General features: G+C 41.1%; 1 protein-coding gene across 1 annotated transcript in view; it reads left to right on the top strand.

Moving 5' to 3' along the window:
• NELL2 (neural EGFL like 2) overlaps positions 1 to 1,392 on the top strand; it is a 394,581-nt gene extending 393,189 nt beyond the window's left edge. The window contains exon 20 of the mRNA XM_044280375.1: positions 214 to 1,392. Coding sequence (XP_044136310.1) covers positions 214 to 264 — 51 coding nt within the window. The 3' untranslated portion in view covers positions 265 to 1,392. The remainder of the gene's footprint in view (positions 1 to 213) is intronic.
• The last annotated feature ends 10,837 nt before the right edge of the window (positions 1,393 to 12,229 follow it).

The raw sequence follows: 12,229 nt of genomic DNA, 5'->3' as shown, positions 1-12,229 counted from the left end.
ATTCCTAATACTGTAATTGTGGGAGAAGAGACAAAGACATAAGAATCCTTATTATCGCCATTGATAGTTGTGGAATACCTTATGTCTTCTTGAGTTATGTGACAAATATGGCATCACTGAACTACAATGACAAGCTATGATATTAATAATGAGCAGATATCATGTAGTTATATAATGTTTCGTTTTACCATTTGTTTTGCTTTCCTTCCACAGAATGGACATATGTGTTGCTCTGTAGATCCACAATGCCTCCAGGAGCTGTGATAATAACCAACGACTCCTACAGAACATACAAGGATTATGAATGTTTTTCTCATAAAAGACTTTACACCAAATAAAAGTACACAATTGGAACTGATATACAGTATTATAGCGTGCAATCCATTCTCTTGGTTCAAGAAGAATAACAACCGATAACAGACAGTTTACCTTTGATTTTGTTAAACTGGAGGCCAAATGTAAAACAGATGCCATTGACTTTTTGTGCAGGATGCCTATTTGGAATCTAGTACATAACCATGTTTTTTAAATGGGATGATCAACCAAACATTAAATGTATTAAACCAATGGAACTGTCCATGTCCATGTATAAAGATGAATCTAATAACCCTTTCATGAGATTTTATGCCAGCTATTGCTTGAAAACCATGGATTATCTGGAAAATAGTATTACACACACCAAATCTCATGTTTCGGGCTCATGCACATGAATGTATTTTCATTCCGTGTCCATTCAGTTTTTTTTTTTTTTGTGACCGTATACAGAACCTTTCATTTCAATGGGTCCGCAGAAAAATGGAAGGTCCTCTGTGTGCATTGCATTTCCGTATGTTCGTATATCCGTTCCGCAAAAATATAGAACATGTCCTATTATTGTCCGCATTATGGACAAGGATAGTGCTGTTCTATTAGGGGCCAGCTGTTCTGTTCTGCGAGATACGGAATGCACACTGATGTCATCCGTATTTTTTGCGGATCTGTTTTTTTGCGGACTGCAAAATACTAACGGTCGTGTGCATGAGGCCTTCTAGAAATAAAAGATTATGCCACTGCTCTGTGCACCAAGTCCTTGAACATGAACATCAAAAGTATATTCTGAAGATCTTTGAAAATTGCTGCACTGTTCATTATCTGCACACAATTTTCTCACTGAAATATTTTATTCCATATTGTAGAAAGTGTTTTTGCAAATGATAAAAAGATTTAAGGTATATTGTGTTATGGGCACCTCATACTCTTCAATAAGCAGATATTTATGTACTGGCATGGTAAACAAATGTGTTTTGAAGGGAAGATTACCATCCATGTTTTCTTTTTTTGCACTTATTTCTTGATTGGTTTAGTATAATCGTGTTCTTGTGAAATTTAAATAAATGTTTCTCTTACATACAATTTGGGATTTTTTTTATTGTCTGTGAAAGATTATATTGCATTGTGTCTCTGTTCTATACTTTATTACATTCAAAAACACTAACATTGAGTTCAACCTTCTCACATGTGACAAAACACAAATCAAATCACTGCAAAAAATGCACCAAAATGATACGCAACTGACAACACTAGCTAATTCCTCAGGCAGATGTTAAAAGCTGAGAACTTTGCCAATATCTTCCAGTCAGGAACATATCGGAGTCACGGTGTCTCAGCACGCATGCGGTCCTACCACTCAACTGCCCGTGGTGTATGAACAGGGTCTGAATCAACTCACAGCCAGACTCTCACATGCCTCCATAGTGGTATCACCAATGCACTGTGAGGTAGAATAAAGCTGTGAGCCGTACCCACAACAGACCATGTGACACAGAAGCCGCACCCACAACAGACCGTGTGACAAAGAAGCTACCAGGTGCGAAAGAACGTTACCAACAAAATGAAGTGGTACATTCCATACACATAAAGACAACTCACAGCCAGGCTCTCACATGCCTCCATAGTGGTATCACCAATGCACTGTGAGGTAGAATAAAGCTGTGAGCCGCACCCACAACAGACCATGTGACACAGAAGCCGCACCCACAACAGACCATGTGACAAAGAAGCTACCAGGTGCGAAAGAACGTTACCAACAAAATGAAGTGGTACATTCCATACACATAAAGACAACTCACAGCCAGGCTCTCACATGCCTCCATAGTGGTATCACCAATGCACTGTGAGGTAGAATAAAGCTGTGAGCCGCACCCACAACAGACCATGTGACACAGAAGCCGCACCCACAACAGACCATGTGACACAGAAGCTACCAGGTGCAAAAGAACGTTACAAATACAATGAAGTGGTACATTCCATACACATAAAGACAACTCACAGCCAGGCTCTCACATGCCTCCATAGTGGTATCACCAATGCACTGTGAGGTAGAATAAAGCTGTGAGCCGCACCCACAACAGACCATGTGACACAGAAGCCGCACCCACAACAGACCATGTGACACAGAAGCTACCAGGTGCGAAAGAACGTTACCAATACAATGAAGTGGTACATTCCATACACATAAAGACAACTCACAGCCAGGCTCTCACATGCCTCCATAGTGGTATCACCAATGCACTGTGAGGTAGAATAAAGCTGTGAGCCGCACCCACAACAGACCATGTGACACAGAAGCCGCACCCACAACAGACCATGTGACACAGAAGCTACCAGGTGCAAAAGAACGTTACAAATACAATGAAGTGGTACATTCCATACACATAAAGACAACTCACAGCCAGGCTCTCACATGCCTCCATAGTGGTATCACCAATGCACTGTGAGGTAGAATAAAGCTGTGAGCCGCACCCACAACAGACCATGTGACACAGAAGCTACCAGGTGCGAAAGAACGTTACAAATACAATGAAGTGGCACATTCCATACACATAAAGACAAAAACTCACTGAAAAAAGTGGTCTAAACGGGTGGAAATTCACCCGAAGTCGATTCGCTCATCCCTAATTACAATTAAAGAATATGGAGCTTAGGCAGGTGCATACACAGATCACATTGAACCCCACAGCAAAACTGATTTCAATCCCTGTGAAATTTCAGATTTTTTTATTAAGTAGAATACATTTTTAATAAATAAGAAGTCATGCTGTGCTGCACCCACTTTATGACTCTATGTTGGTAAATGGAACAGGTTCTTTATAAATATCGCACTCATTCTGAACACTGATAAGCACTGATAAATCTCCTCCATACAGCTCTATGTCTCCTGTCACCCTTCACACTTCCACCACTAGGGGGAGTTCAGTTTATAGGAATTAATTTATACAGTCACCATGGAAATTAATGGAAGCTGTAAAAAAATCTCTATGCACTAAGTTCCCCTGCAGGAATAAGCCATGGATATATGTTGGGAACAGAAATGTTCAGCATCACACCCCACCCCAGGCCTTATAGCAGTGGTATGGATTATTTTTCTGAGTTCACCACTGGACTTAGGTACAATACCAGACACAGATCATTGTCAAGAATATGCTGCTTATGAAAAGAAAGCAGCTTCCAAAATAAACAGCAGACCGATACTGCTATACAAACATGAAGCATCTTCATTTATTGATGCATTTTAAAAACATGGCGTTAGTAAGGGCAGTAGAGATGAACTGGACTTTATTTCATGTAAAAAGCCAATGAGCTGATCCATACGCAGCAGGTACTGGCTGTGAAATACAGCTGACACCTGGCTGCAATGAATGAGATTGGAGACCCTGGCATCCGAGAGAATAGACAGAGGGAGGAGGCCCCATGGTTCTGATTGGCTGCAATGGTACCCTGGATCCTTGTGAAGGTTCCCAGGCTTGCCAGGTTAAGGCAGGGTTTCATAGGCAGCGTAAATATGCTACTGCAGTCTATGGAATAAGCAATTAGAGGATCGCATGTTAAACTAAAAAAATATATATGTATAAAAAATTCAAACACTTCTTTCCCAGTTATGTATATAAAAATACATAAAATACAAAGTAAATATAATTGGTATTCCTGTGTCTGAAAATGTCAGAACTATTAAAATATAAAAATATTTTTCATCCTCGGTGAACACTGTAATGGAAATAATAAAAATAGCCAATTTCTAATTTTTTGTCACATGACCTCTGAAAAATTTTAAGTAAAAAGTTATCAAAAAGTATTATGTACCCAAAATGGCACCAATAGAAACAGCCTGACCTACAAAGACAAGCCCTCACATGGCTCAGTAGACAGATATACCCAGTAAATAATAATTTTTCCAATTTTTCAAGATATGATAAATTAAACGGAAGCATTACAAAATACAACTTGTCCTGCAAAAAACAAGCTCTCCTATAGCTATGTGAACAGAAAAGTTAAGTTATGGCTCTTGGAAGATGCAGAGGAAAAAACTAAAAAGTAGAAACAAAAATTGTGCCTCTCCTGAAGGGGTTAATGCGCCTCAGTAAATGAAGAAGTTTTATGATTGTACAGCAATGTCAGTCTAGCATTTGTTGCGGAATCTACTATCAGGATGCAGTGAGCTGAAATAGTAGCCATATATATAATAGCGTATAAGTCTGGACAACCCCTTTAGTGTACCGAGGGAAGAAAAGTCAGCTAGAGAAATGTGAAAGTGTCCACTAGATGAGAATAAAGCTCCTTAGATAAGAAATGGCATTGGTGTGCTGAGAACATTGCCCTGAAGACTCCAGCTGGAGAACCAGTACCTTCAGAAATCTTTGTTAGATTCTGTTTTAAAGTGATGAAGTTGAATCGATGTTATAATTTTATTTACTCCACAAACCACAGACTTAGGGCCCTTGCACACAACCGTATGCCCTCAGCGATATACGGTTCATGAGCGGCATTGCTCATGCACATGGGAGCACACAGAATCATAGATTACAATGATGCTGTGGACGTCGGGCTACCCGCGGGACAATTTTCCCACACTCATAAGATCAAATGAGTGCGCAACAATAATCCCACAGGTGGCTGACATGCACAGCATCATTGTAATCTATGATGCTGTGTTCTCCTGTGCGCACGATTAATGCCGCTCCGGGACATATGGCCCACTCACGGACCGCATGTCTCAGAGGGATACGGCCGTGTGCAAGGGCCCTCAGGCCGCTTTCACACAGTCAGTGTTTGGTCAGTGCTTCACCATTGATTTCCTTCAGTGATTGTAACCAAACCAGGAGTGGAGACCACACAGCGATGAGGCATAATGGAAAGAGTTACACCTGTTCTGTGTATTTGACCAGCACCTAGGTTTTTGACAGTGGCCAAACACTGACTGTGTGGAAGCAGCCTTAGGGCTCATGCACACCAATGTGTGCACCCTGTGTCCGCGCTGTGGACCACAAATAGCGGGACGGGCACCTGGCCGTGTGCCTGCCTTTTGCAGATGCATACTCATTCACTTGAATGGGTCCACGATCCACAAGATTCAGTGTGAACTGCAAAAAAATAGAACATGTTCTATTTCTTTGCGATTCGGAGGCACAGACCGAAATCCCACGGAAGCCACCGTAGTGCTTCCGATTCATGCCTCTGTTTGCACGGCTCTGTATCTTGCAGATTGTGAGCCCATTCAAGTGATACGGAGTGCACACGGCCGGTGTTGTGCAGCCCATGCCTGTATTGTGGCCTGCAATGTTCGTGCGCATGACCCCTTATATTAGTCTTGTCTCTACAGGGAGTGCAGAATTATTAGGCAAGTTGTATTTTTGAGGATTAATTTTATTATTGAACAACAACCATGTTCTCAATGAACCCAAACAACTCATTAATATCAAAGCTGAATATTTTTGGAAGTAGTTTTTAGTTTTTTTTTTTAGTTTTAGCTATTTTAGGGGGATATCTGTGTGTGCAGGTGACTATTACTGTGCATAATTATTAGGCTACTTAACAAAAAACTAATATATACCCATTTCAATTATTTATTTTTACCAGTGAAACCAATATAACATCTCAACATTCACAAATATACATTTCTGACATTCAAAAACAAAACAAAAACAAATCAGTGACCAATATAGCCACCTTTCTTTGCAAGGACACTCAAAAGCCTGCCATCCATGGATTCTGTCAGTGTTTTGATCTGTTCACCATCAACATTGCGTGCAGCAGCAACCACAGCCTCCCAGACACTGTTCAGAGAGGTGTACTGTTTTCCCTCCTTGTAAATCTCACATTTGATGATGGACCACAGGTTCTCGATAGGGTTCAGATCAGGTGAACAAGGAGGCCATGTCATTAGATTTTCTGTGGAGTACTTGGACGCGTGTGATGGAGCATTGTCCTGCATGAAAATCATGTTTTTCTTGAAGGATGCAGACTTCCTCCTGTACCACTGCTTGAAGAAGGTGTCTTCCAGAAACTGGCAGTAGGACTGGGAGTTGAGTTTGACTCCATCCTCAACCCGAAAAGGCCCCACAAGCTCATCTTTGATGATACCAGCCCAAACCAGTACTCCACCTCCACCTTGCTGGCGTCTGAGTCGGACTGGAGCTCTCTGCCCTTTACCAATCCAGCCACGGGCCCATCCATCTGGCCCATCAAGACTCACTCTCATTTCATCAGTCCATGAAACCTTAGAAAAATCAGTCTTGAGATATTTCTTGGCCCAGTCTTGACGTTTCAGCTTGTGTGTCTTGTTCAGTGGTGGTCGTCTTTCAGCCTTTCTTACCTTGGCCATGTCTCTGAGTATTGCACACCTTGTGCTTTTGGGCACTCCAGTGATGTTGCAGCTCTGAAATATGGCCAAACTGGTGGCAAGTGGCATCTTGGCAGCTGCACGCTTGACTTTTCTCAGTTCATGGGCAGTTATTTTGCGCCTTGGTTTTTCCACACGCTTCTTACGACCCTGTTGACTATTTTGAATGAAACGCTTGATTGTTCGATGATCACGCTTCAGAAGCTTTGCAATTTTAAGAGTGCTGCATCCCTCTGCAAGATATCTCACTATTTTTGACTTTTCTGAGCCTGTCAAGTCCTTCTTTTGACCCATTTTGCCACAGGAAAGGAAGTTGCCTAATAATTATGCACACCTGATATAGGGTGTTGATGTCATTAGACCACACCCCTTCTCATTACAGAGATGCACATCACCTAATATGCTTAACTGGTAGTAGGCTTTCGAGCCTATACAGCTTGGAGTAAGACAACATGCATAAAGAGGATGATGTGGTCAAAATACTCATTTGCCTAATAATTCTGCACTCCCTGTATATGATATGAATGTTAACCAAATGCAGCATTAATCAAATAACAGTTGTTTTTTTTTGCAGACAAGACTTTCAGTGAGTAAAGAAGAAAGCAGAATCACTACAGTAATAGACACCAGTGTCTGACAAGTGTTTTGTCACATTTGCTATGTATATTTTTAATAACAGGTTTTTGTCCTGTGCATAATTCTTGTATTTTTAAATTACTGGAAACTGCAGTATTAAATGTTTGACAGTTTTAAAATGAGAAATGTTCTTAGCTTGATCTTAAATTCTAACATATTGGCAAAAGCAACCATATTACTTAAAGGGGTTGTCCCACGAAAAATATTCTACAGTTTTCAGACCAGCACCTGGATGTGAATACTTTTGCAATTGCATGTAATTAAAAATGTAGCATAGCCACTGAGCTATTCAATAAAATGTATATGTATAGTGCCCCCTACTGTTTGTTATTTTTCTCATTTATTTGACCTGCTCACTGAGATGGCCGCACATGCTCAGTTTCATCCTTCAACTGTCTCCTGAGCTGTGATAGGCAGAGCATGGACACGCCTCCTAAACTGCAGCAGAAAAGACACTCCCCTTGAGCTGTCAGCTTGATATAGATCTAGCAGAGCAATGAATAGGGAGATCTCTGGATCCATGTCAGGTACAGGGCTGGTTCTAGCTTTGTTAGAAAGAGGTTGTCATGTACTATATTATGTCTGAATTTCATTTTTTACATTAGTCATGGGATAACCCCTTTAAGCTGGCCATACATATTATATGTATGTTGGGCCACAGATCTTGAAGAGGTGGATGGGATAGGGCAGCCGACCATATAATGTGTAAAAGGGCATTTTGATTTGGGAGCTGTTGGGGGAGACAGGGATCAAATACAGTGGATGTCAACTACATCCTACTGAGAACATGTGTATGAGGGGACGTGAACAGCTATCTTATGCATATAGCCAGCTATACACATCCCACCAGACACACCTATCTATATTTGTAAAGCACTACAGCTATTGTACTTGAAGAACCTACAGTTGCTTTTCCATACATTACTCAAAACCTCAGTACAGTTAATTTTCTTCATATGCCATGGACCTAAGCTGCCATGTTGTTGATATATAGCATAGCTGTGTTCTGTAAACCAAGGTCTAATTTCTCTTTGGAAAATAGATATTATTCACGCCAGATGATCTGGTCAAATGTGGAAGAAAGCTTTTCACACATGAAGGAGTAGAGAATGCCTTCAGCCATTACTTTCCACTGCTTCAACCCAACAGATACAAAGTTGTACTGTTTTCTTTATCCATTGATACTAATGAGGATCAGATTTTATTTTACCTTCTACACTCTGCTATATCACAGCAATATGGGCAACAAGCAGGGGCGGATTGGCCATAGACTCTACAGGATAATTTTTCCGGTGCACCGATGTCCCAGGGGGCCACCCAAGTCCCTCTCTTTGCCGCTGACTGGGTATATAATGACCTCTCAATAGTAATTAACGCTGTGAGAATCAGGTACTCATGTACCCAGACAGCAACCGCCAATGTCCTTCTTAACTCAACTGATGTGGCCCACACCTCACCTCCTAAACCCCCTGCTCCATAGTTAACTGGAGGAGGAGGACAGAAGATGGTAGCTTTCTATGGCCACCACAGAGGGCCAGATTTGGGGGCAATACACTACGTGCAGAATTATTAGGCAAATGAGTTTTTTGACCACATCATCCTCTTTATGCATGTTGTCTTACTCCAAGCTGTATAGACTCGAAAGCCTACTACCAATTAAGCATATTAGGTGATGTGCATCTCTGTAATGAGAAGGGGTGTGGTCTAATTCCTTTCCTTTGGCAAAATGGGTCAAAAGAAGGACTTGACAGGCTCAGAAAAGGCAAACATAGTGAGATATCTTGCAGAGGGATGCAGCACTCTTAAAATTGCAAAGCTTCTGAAGCGTGATCATCGAACAATCAAGCGTTTCATTCAAAATAGTTAACAGGGTCGCAAGAAGCGTGTGGAAAAACCAAGGCGCAAAATAACTGCCCATGAACTGAGAAAAGTCAAGCGTGCAGCTGCCAAGATGCCACTTGGCACCAGTTTGGCCATATTTCAGAGCTGCAACATCACTGGATTGCCCAAAAGCACAAGGTGTGCAATACTCAGAGACATGGCCAAGGTAAGAAAGGCTGAAAGACGACCACCACTGAACAAGACACACAAGCTGAAACGTCAAGACTGGGCCAAGAAATATCTCAAGACTGATTTTTCTAAGGTTTTATGGACTGATGAAATGAGAGTGAGTCTTGATGGGCCAGATGGCTGGATTGGTAAAGGGCAGAGAGCTCCAGTCCGACTCAGACGCCAGCAAGGTGGAGGTGGAGTACTGGTTTGGGCTGGTATCATCAAAGATGAGCTTGTGGGGCCTTTTTGGGTTGAGGATAGAGTCAAGCTCAACTCCCAGTCCTACTGCCAGTTTCTGGAAGACACCTTCTTCAAGCAGTGGTACAGGAAGAAGTCTGCAAGGTAAGAAAAACATGATTTTCATGCAGGACAATGCTCCATCACACGCGTCCAAGTACTCCACAACGTGGTTGGCAAGAAAGGGTATAAAAGAAGAAAATCTAATGACATGGCCTCCTTGTTCACCTTATCTGAACCCCATTGAGAACCTGTGGTCCATCATCAAATGTGAGATTTACAAGGAGGGAAAACAGTACACCTCTCTGAACAGTGTCTGGGAGGCTGTGGTTGCTGCTGCACGCAATGTTGATGGTGAACAGATCAAAACACTGACAGAACCCATGGATGGCAGGCTTTTGAGTGTCCTTGCAAAGAAAGGTGGCTATATTGGTCACTGATTTGTTTTTGTTTTGTTTTTGAATGTCAGAAATGTATATTTGTGAATGTTGAGATGTTATATTGGTTTCACTGGTAAAAATAAATAATTGAAATGGGTATATATTTGTTTTTTGTTAAGTTGCCTAATAATTATGTACAGTAATAGTCACCTGAACACACAGATATCCCCCTAAAATAGCTAAAACTAAAAACAAACTAAAAACTACTTCCAAAAATATTCAGCTTTGATATTAATGAGTTTTTTGGGTTCATTGAGAACATGGTTGTTGTTCAATAATAAAATTAATCCTCAAAAATACAACTTGCCTAATAATTCTGCACTCCCTGTATATTGTTCTACACTGTGTTAATTGTCTCTGCTGGGATGGTATTTTGCACTTTGGCATTGTAGACCCCGTCTGCTTGTGTTGCCCTGCCTTCTGTTAATTTGGACCTGCCTACAAAATGGTGCTACTTTTATTTTTATTTTTTTCTAGTGCAACTTTAAGTTCCCAGGCCCCCCTGGCAAAAAGGCCAATAATCTGTGCTACCAGTATCTCTTATATACAGACGTGGACAAAATTGTTGGTACCCTTTGGTCAATGAAAGAAAAAGTCACAATGGTCACAGAAATAACTTTAATCTGACAAAAGTAATAATAAATTAAAATTCTATAAATGTTAACCAATGAAAGTCAGACATTGTTTTTCAACCATGCTTCAACAGAATTATGTAAAAAAATAAACTCATGAAACAGGCATGGACAAAAATGATGGTACCCGTAGAAAACACAGAACATAATGTGACCAAAGGGACATGTTAATTCAAGGTGTGTCCACTAATTAGCATCACAGGTGTCTACAACCTTGTAATCAGCCATTGGGCCTATATATATGGCTCCAGGTAATCACTGTGTTGTTTGGTGATATGGTGTGTACCACACTCGACATGGACCAGAGGAAGCAAAGGAAAGAGCTGTCTCAAGAGATCAGAAAGAAAATTATAGACAAGCATGTTAAAGGTAAAGGCTATAAGACCATCTCCAAGCAACTAGATGTTCCTGTGAGTACAGTTGCACATATTATTCATAAGTTTAAGATCCATGGGACTGTAGCCAACCTCCCTGGACGTGGCCGCAGGAGGAAAATTGATGACAAATCTAAGAGACGGATAATCCGAATGGTAACAAAAGAGCCTAGAAAGACTTCTAAAGAGATTCAAGGTGAACTTCATGCTCAAGGAACATCAGTGTCAGATCGCACCATCCGTCGTTGTTTGAGCCAAAGTGGACTACATGGGAGACGACCAAGGAGGACACCATTGTTGAAAACGAATCATAAAAAAGCAAGACTGGAATATGCCAAACTACATGTTGACAAGCCACAAAGCTTCTGGGAGAATGTCCTGTGGACAGATGAGACAAAAATCGAAGTTTTTGCCAAGGCACATCAGCTGTATGTTCACAGACGAAAAAATGAAGCATATCAAGAAAAGAACACTGTCCCTACTGTGAAACATGGAGGAGGCTCTGTTATGTTCTGGGGCTGCTTTGCTGCGTCTGGCACAGGGTGTCTTGAATCTGTGCAGGGTACAATGAAATCTCAAGACTATCAAGGAATTCTAGAGAGAAATGTACTAGCCAGTGTCAGAAAGCTTGGTCTCAGTCGCAGGTCATGGGTCTTGCAACAGGACAATGACCCAAAACACACCGCTAAAAACACCCAAGAATGGCTAAGAGGAAAAAATTGGACTATTCTAAAGTGGCCTTCTATGAGCCCTGACCTCAATCCTATTGAGCATCTTTGGAAGGAGCTGAAACATGCAGTCTGGAAAAGGCACCCTTCAAACCGGACACAACTGGAGCAGTTTGCTCATGAGGAGTGGGCCAAAATACCTGCTGAGAGGTGCAGATGTCTCATTGACAGTTACAGGAAGCGTTTGATTGCAGTGATTGCCTCAAAAGGTTGCGCAACAAAATATTAAGTTAGGGGTACCATCATTTTTGTCCATGCCTGTTTCATGAGTTTATTTTTTTACATAATTCTGTTGAAGCATGGTTGAAAAACAATGTCTGACTTTCATTGGTTAACATTTATAGAATTTTAATTTATTATTACTTTTGTCAGATTAAAGTTATTTCTGTGACCATTGTGACTTTTTCTTTCATTGACCAAAGGGTACCAACAATTTTGTCCACGTCTGTATATAAAAATGAATTTCTGTCTGTCT

This window comes from Bufo gargarizans, chromosome 2 (genome assembly GCF_014858855.1).
Source record: "Bufo gargarizans isolate SCDJY-AF-19 chromosome 2, ASM1485885v1, whole genome shotgun sequence".
Classification (NCBI taxonomy): Eukaryota; Metazoa; Chordata; class Amphibia; order Anura; family Bufonidae; genus Bufo; species Bufo gargarizans.
Note: the sequence above shows the minus strand (reverse complement) of the source record. Positions and strands in the feature narration are given on the sequence as shown.